Below are 7,538 nucleotides of genomic sequence, written 5' to 3' on the forward strand. Positions count from 1 at the left end.
TTTACATCAATTTCAGTGTACAATATTTTACATTATCCACTATTGATTAATGTTAAAATGATTCGGATTATGTTGTAGTTTAATTTTTATAAGAGAAAAAATACAATTTTTTTAAAATGTATGATTTTTATTAATCTCATCTGGCTAATGTTGAATATATTTAAATTTAATTATTATTTTTATCATTATAAATCGTAAACAATTCACACTTATTGAAGTAGTTGGCCACAATAAATATAATTGAACAACTATATTGTTCGTTGGTTAATCTGTTGATAAATCGAATGTTTGATTATTACTGATTTTAAGACGTTTGAATTATATAATTCTACGACTTGTACGGATATTATAAAAAACTACCGAGATTTTTATAATATTCTTAATTGTTCAACAATTATATTCTTTTTCTGTAATATACCGAGCGGTGCTTTACTTTAACGCAATGGATTCCAGTAGCATGATTTATGAAGAATCTATTGTCATGAAATCATTGAAGAAAAATATGGCTATGTATTTCTTAAACACGATGAGGAAACGGACGATCGATGAACAGCTCAGTGATTTATCGACTATCATGAAATGTTCGTTGGATCTGATTATCGTGTACAATAAAACTGGATTGGAAGTCAGTTACCGTATTGGCTCACAAATCGCTTCGGTGAACGGTTTAGACGAAGCGGTACGTAAACTTAATATATAATTATCGAATAGTACAGGGATGGGCAATTCAAAGTAGGTAGAGGGTAATTTATATAATTTTAAAATCTGACGGACCAGCGTAATGAAAGCAAAATATAAAAAAAAAAGTCATTCAAATTGACAATCAGCATTTATTTTATATAGTTTAATTTTACGATTAAACCAATACAATACTTACCCAAAACCTACAACTATTTAAGCTATATAAATAAAGTACGCGGGCCGCCAGTTGCCCATCCCTTGTATAATGATTACCGAAACGGGTTTATGTCGGCTGTTTGTATTTTTCAATCTAATTAATTGTTTTCACTAGACATGCGTGCGCCAGTGCAAACGAGATGTTTTGTACAAGCTCCAAGTTTTTTGTGGCTACACCAATAACGCAGCACGGATTTCGTCATCGAACTGGCAAGCCCGAAGTGATAAGAGCTCCGAATCGAGTAGCGAGTCGCAAGACGTATACTCCGAGGTCAGTGAAATGATTACGATGCGTTTTAAAATATGTTACAATGTACTCACTGTTCTTAACTGTTCATTGTTTTGAACACACTCGTGTGCTTGCTCAGATCGAATTGTGCAAGAAACGAGTGGCTGGAAAAGCAGTGAGGAAAGCGTTCGACGAGAATATTGTACTGGTTGACCAACAGATGGATATCCCGAGTGAACTCGACGAATATATGACAAGTAATAAATTACCGTTGGTACTTACAGTCAGTTATTTACCAACGGAATGGAAAATAATCTTCGAATGCGGACCGTACAGTGCTTCGACCAATGGTTCCGTATATTCGGTAAGTGTCTTGAGTACATATCTTAATGGTAAACATGCTATAATTAATGTTTTACAACACTTGGATCGTATTCATTTCTATAGACGTGCATGCAGCAGTGCAAAACGCTACTGTGGCACGAATTAAAAGCGTTCGTCACTAACGAAATATTAGTTGCTCAAAAAGAGTTGATTAGTGAAAATCAACGATGTGATCCGCAGAGTCAAAACAAGATCAATGAGCCTACCGTTAAGTCGGTCGTTCAACCTTTGGAAACTACAAACCGCGCACCAATTTTAACGAAGTTACCCGTAACCGTATCCAATGAGCAGTCAATGAGATCTTGCAATGTCTTCGAACCGCACGAGGTAATTAGAAACCATCACGAGTGGCATGATGCATTGGATAATAGTTATACCAAATAAATGCAATTTATGTTAAGCTAATGCAAAAATACTATAGTAAATCATTACGCTATCACGAGCGTATAGTATTAGAAATAAAGTCACATTGAGTTGAATATAGTCGAGAAACAATACAGCTTTTTTATTGCTTTTATTTTACTCATATTGTGTCGGTAGTTATATGTATTTAGAAAACGACTTTACTTTGTTTTCAGAAATACGTCAGCGGAGTTTCCACGGTGTTGAAAAATGTCACGTGGCACAATTTTCGGGAAAGCGCCAAACGGTTTTTCGATGTAATCGTGCAAGCGGACCGCGCAAATGGATTAAACTTAAAGATGATCACGGATTGCGTAGTGTCAAATGTACAGTAGCATCGGGAACATATTTGCCGATTTTCCACGTTTAAATTAAATAACATTTATGCGTAATTATTTGTAACAAGGCTTTATTTAACGCTCCTTGTGCAGGCGATTGACCAACCCGATAACTGCGTCTTGTACGCGGCACTGTGTTGCCACGTGATCGAAAAAGCTTGTATGAACTCGAGGAGGATCATACGTCAAGGGCTGTCAAGCGAGTTCAAAATCGAGCTGATAAAGTCTTGTAAGGACGTGTTGATTGAAGCCGGTGTATTGCCCCGGATGAGAACGGCTAGACAGCCTGAGTACTCAAGGCGATTGGAAGAGAGGTTCGACGAAAAAGCTCGTGACCGTACGCATGGAACGTGCAGGTAAACATTATCGGGTCGGAAGTGTTGGACAATGGATTTAAATGTTCGAAAAAATATGAAAAAATTGTTAAAAAAAAAAAGAAACTGGTCTAAACGTTCATTATAAATGTTTTATTTTTTTTTTAATTCACCGGTGTACATCCTAACCTTGTGACATTCGGAAAAAAATACAATTTGCGTTGAAATCCCTTTTATTATAGCAATGTATGAAAATTATTTAATCGCTGTACGCAACGTGTTTCGCAGATTTATGGGTGAACTATTCATGCGGAACCAAATATTCAAGACCGTAATGAGTACCGTTGACACGTTTATGGAGATACACGACGCACATTCGTTGGAATGTCTCTGCATTTTGCTGACCATAATCGCACCAAAGCTTGAAAAAGTAATATAAATTATATAACATATATCATTGAAATCATAATATCACCCACAAATAACGATTCTGTTATTTTTTTGTTTTTATTCGCTGATTGTTGTTGAAATATTTTTTTTTTTTTTGTGTGTGCATAGTGCAAAACTTACGCACAGTATTGTAACGTATTATGATTATTGTCGTAGCCATGAACGTAAATAATAGTTTAAAAGGTCTCGAAGACGAAAAATCTGGAAGTTTTTTTCTTCCATTTAATACACATTAATTCCTTAGGTTTTTGGGAGAACTTGAGCACTATGCCCTCTTAACTCTCCCCACTCTATTTACATTCATGGGTCTCAGTACCTGTACAATACTATTACCGGACTAATTTCCGGTAAATTCTATCGTTTTGTGCTAAACTTGCATGAGTTGTTCTTGTATAGGTTATCGATGCCCCAAGACAAGTGTATAAACAACTGGAAAACTACTCGATCGCCGGATACGCGGGTAACATTATTCTGCCACGGCGAACAATACAAATGATCGACGTACTTCTGAACGTACGAAAATATAATACGAAAGGTTCGAATTCGTGGCAAGGCGATTTCGCTAGAGTAAAGACCAGAAAGTCCAGAAACAACCCTCGTCAGGAAGTGCAGTTGGTGGATCATCAGGCGAATCGCATCTCCGGCGAGATTTCGCGATACAGCCAAAACCGGCCATTCCATACAACGTCTGTGAAGCACCACGGGAAACACGTCACGTTCAACCCCGTGGTATCTATACTCTATTATCGTAACGATTAGTAGTAACGTATAAATACCCCCCTTTCTTTACACACCTCTTTACTTACACCTTCAGATATGTGTAATATTCATTGTATGACTTCAAATAATTAATAAATAAAAAAATAATATTATATTATATATTGGCACATTATGCCAATGCATGGAATCAAAAAAATTATGTCCAAATCGTACATAATAATAAAAATATAATAATTTAATAATAAAAATAAAACCTAAATAAAAAACACATAATGACATTAATGTAAAACAATAAAAAACAAAAAGATAAGAGACAATAAGGGAGCTCCGAGTGTATAGCATATCCCATCGAGATATTCCGATAGAAATATCTCTATAGATATTCATGGTAGATATTTATGATATTCAACAATGGATGCTATCTGAGATGACAACTAATAACTTCAAAATGAAAAAATATGAACTAGACATTAAACAAACTTTTACAAAAAGCCAACACAACTCTTCGAGTAACCTCTTACAGTAAGAAATAACTGATTTGAAAAAGGTTAGAACCGCTTATCGTTGTGTGACGGATGAGTTTGGATCTTCAAATATCTTGAATCAACTACCACTCTTTGTTTTCCTTTACGTAATACGTACATCAAACGAGGTATTATAAATATGTATCTAATAATATTGTATTAATATATAAATTAATTAATAAATAAAAGCTTAGCTTGGTGTATTATATTATATTTGTAAAGTATGACAGTTTCGAATTAAAATTGAGAATTTAACAATTTTCCCCAATGTATATTCATTCATATATTTTTTCATATTCATATTTAATTTTAATTATTTTATTAAATATTGTATTATTAAAGCATTATTTTGTAACGTTCAATGCTAATTATATTTAGACATCTAATATATTACCGGTACATTGCGGGTCGGCGTGCGATAAGGCGCTTATCCCACGCACCGGAGGTTTCTACCGATACATCGACCTCCTCTGTCGCTTATAGATTGATCGTGCCAACAAAAAAGCCATGGTATCGGCCGACGGAGTAAAGGCTCGACACTTCATTTTTGTCCGTTTCAGCAACATGACTGGTGAGTAGAGACCGTGTTGCTAGTTCGTCGAGTGGCGACACATGACGACATCACGTAGGGATGTGGTAATATTATTAAGTATTTATTATTTCACTGTGGCCAGTACTCTAACAAGATTATTGCATTATTATTATTCCGCTTGCCGGTAATCACTGGGTCGGAGCTGTGTGCTAGGGAAACATTTATTATTATTATAAGAAATTCACGGCACTTCGGCTTTCGGATCTGGGTCCGTGGTTGGCGAGCATGACCAATGTTTCCGGAAGCCACATGACTCTCGGTACAGGAGGAAAATGTAATGAGACGTCTTAATTTATTTCATGGCTAAAAAAATGTACAAAACAAATATTATTTATTTATTTATTTCCATAAGGACCTAAATCAATGGTGTACAAAGAATTATTTATGATATATATTATGTATACACAGAAATATTAAATTCCGGTGGTATTAAGAAATGAAGTAGACTACTGAGGAATGAATACTGATTCTGAGTATAAATATCTTAATTTATTTTAATGCAATCGTATACAATTATTTTAAGTGAAATATAGTATATTATATGGAAATTAAGTGGGTACTTGTAAAAAATTATGAACAGGACATACATATATATATATATTGATAGTTTCTACACAGTTGAAATAAAATTAAAATGAATTTGTTTATTTTGAAATCTTAAAACTAAACTTAGCTTATTAAATGAAATATAAACAAAGGAAAATGCGCATAATTACAGAAATTCAATGAATTTCATCTTTTCCTCCTTAATCTTAGACAAACTAATAAAAAAATATAAAGTATTTTCTATTTAAAATATATTTTGTGATTTACATTCAAACTGAAGAGTTACATCGTGATTTTTCGGTGTTTTTTTTTTACCCGAAAAAGTTTATATGAACGAAATACAATTTTAAAATTATTTCATACGTTATTTGCTTTATTTGGAATTTCAAAGATGACATTCTATTCTATTCTCTATTTCTTTTATCTAAACTTTAAATAGTTATAATAAATGTATAAGCCATTTATCTAATAGTTCTTATAACTATAACTCTTAAAAGACTTGAAAGTTAATTTTATTTTTTCTATAGTTAACCGAAAGATAGGATTTTCAAGAAAAACGTTTATGATGAATAATTTATACCTAAACATTTTAGATGTCTTTATTTTTTTCTTATTTAATAAATTAATTTACCTATTACTATTTATATGTTTGAATTTATTTAACTGATATAACAAAATATCCCATTAAAAAAAAAAAATAAAATTATTTGTCAGTTTCATATCACATGGATTCAATGTTGTTGCACGGAGCTCAGCCAAGGGAATATCCGACCTACCTCGTGATCAACGACGGTTGTCGATGTGATAGCAGGCTGTCCGATGCAGGGCTACCTTAATTTTTTAATTTTTTATTCCTTGGACCATTATGTATGATTGACAGACTGTTCTTTGACTTTTAACCTGTAACTTCGTGTTTTTTGCATTTTTTATTCTATTCGATGTGTTTTAAACATCCTAGTTTAATTATTATAATAAATTATACATTTTCAATAGTTTTTCAAATTGATATTTTATACAATGACTTCATGTGCTGTAAGATTTTGTTATAATAAATTATCAAAAACTAAAAATATTAAATACTTCAGATTTCCAACAGATCCATTGAGGTAAATACCCAATTATATTTAAAATTTTCATTTTCATAATAGAATATGTATTTGAAATATATAATTGTTACTTAAACACTACTTATTCAAAGGTGTAAACAATGGATTGAAAACTGTAAAATATACCATTTATTGAGAAAAGATCCTGCTGTTCTACAAAGAAGTTATAGAGTATGCAGTGTACATTTTGAAAATAAAATGTTTTTAAATCAAAATACAAAAAATCGTTTAACAGCAGATGCCTACCAACATTATTTAGCGATAAGATTTTATTTAAGAATTTATTATAATAAAAATGTATAATAAAGTTAAATATTCAACTAAAAAATTATAGATGAAATATTATTAAAGAAAGCCCTAGAAGAAAGAAAATGGAAAGAATTTGAGGTTAAAGTTGCAACTGCATCATGTTCCAACCCTATTCTTGTGCATCTATCCATCGATAATGATGCATACACAAGTCACATAGATGTATCTGAGAGCTCTTTAATTTAAAATATTTCAAAAGTCTCATCCAGTGATTCATCATGTCAAATTCCACTTCATCTTACTAACAAAATACCTAGAAAAATGAAACTTATGAATGAAATGCGTACTAAAAATCAAGAAATTAAAGAACATAAAAAAAAATTGATATCGAATAACAAGAACTATCACAAGGTAATACTATTTAACAAATGTTAACACTATGCAAAAAATATTCACCAAATAGTTTAAATTTAATTATTACTACTCTTGTTAATTGTAGAAGTAAAAAATTAACTGATTATAGGTACTGCAATGAATTTAAGCAATTAGCATTAACAATTTATTTTTTAGGTCCTAAGGTATATAGATTTTTACAATCCACTCTTGCTCTCCCTAATCCATGTAAACTAAAGCACATAATAAAACGTTGACGTTTTTTTATAAAATAAATCTGGATCTTAATGATTTTTTGTTTAATTTTTTTACTTTTTAAGACTCAACATTTTTTACCTGAATCATTAGAATGTGTGTTGTATGCAGATGAAATGTTAATAAAAAGTAATGTATA

At 31.9% G+C, this 7,538-nt stretch overlaps 2 protein-coding genes across 2 annotated transcripts; both read left to right on the plus strand.

The window, feature by feature from the left end:
• Positions 1 to 442: 442 nt before the first annotated feature.
• LOC112682168 lies at positions 443 to 3,912 on the plus strand. The gene is made up of 8 exons (XM_025552688.1): positions 443 to 679; positions 1,013 to 1,168; positions 1,266 to 1,490; positions 1,574 to 1,837; positions 2,089 to 2,238; positions 2,344 to 2,606; positions 2,853 to 2,994; positions 3,411 to 3,912. Exons 1-8 carry the CDS (start codon positions 443 to 445, stop codon positions 3,771 to 3,773), a joined length of 1,800 nt encoding a protein of 599 aa, XP_025408473.1. The 3' UTR covers positions 3,774 to 3,912.
• Positions 3,913 to 6,413: 2,501 nt separating this feature from the next.
• LOC112682138 (52 kDa repressor of the inhibitor of the protein kinase-like) lies at positions 6,414 to 6,837 on the plus strand. The gene is given in 3 exon segments (XM_025552645.1): positions 6,414 to 6,502; positions 6,595 to 6,743; positions 6,746 to 6,837. Coding segments are annotated over 3 exon segments (285 nt in total). The 3' UTR covers positions 6,793 to 6,837.
• Positions 6,838 to 7,538: the final 701 nt, after the last annotated feature.

This window comes from Sipha flava, unplaced genomic scaffold (genome assembly GCF_003268045.1).
Source record: "Sipha flava isolate LNK unplaced genomic scaffold, YSA_version1 1_pilon_pilon, whole genome shotgun sequence".
NCBI lineage: Eukaryota > Metazoa > Arthropoda > Insecta > Hemiptera > Aphididae > Sipha > Sipha flava.

Excerpts from the sequence above, each read along its gene's own strand:
- LOC112682168 (XM_025552688.1), top strand. The coding sequence starts at position 443 with ATGGATTCCAGTAGCATGATTTATGAAGAATCTATTGTCATGAAATCA. Across the intron at positions 1,169-1,265 it reads CGCAAGACGTATACTCCGAG|ATCGAATTGTGCAAGAAACG; the intron begins GTCAGTGAAATG and ends GTGCTTGCTCAG. Across the intron at positions 2,239-2,343 it reads CGGATTGCGTAGTGTCAAAT|GCGATTGACCAACCCGATAA; the intron begins GTACAGTAGCAT and ends CTCCTTGTGCAG.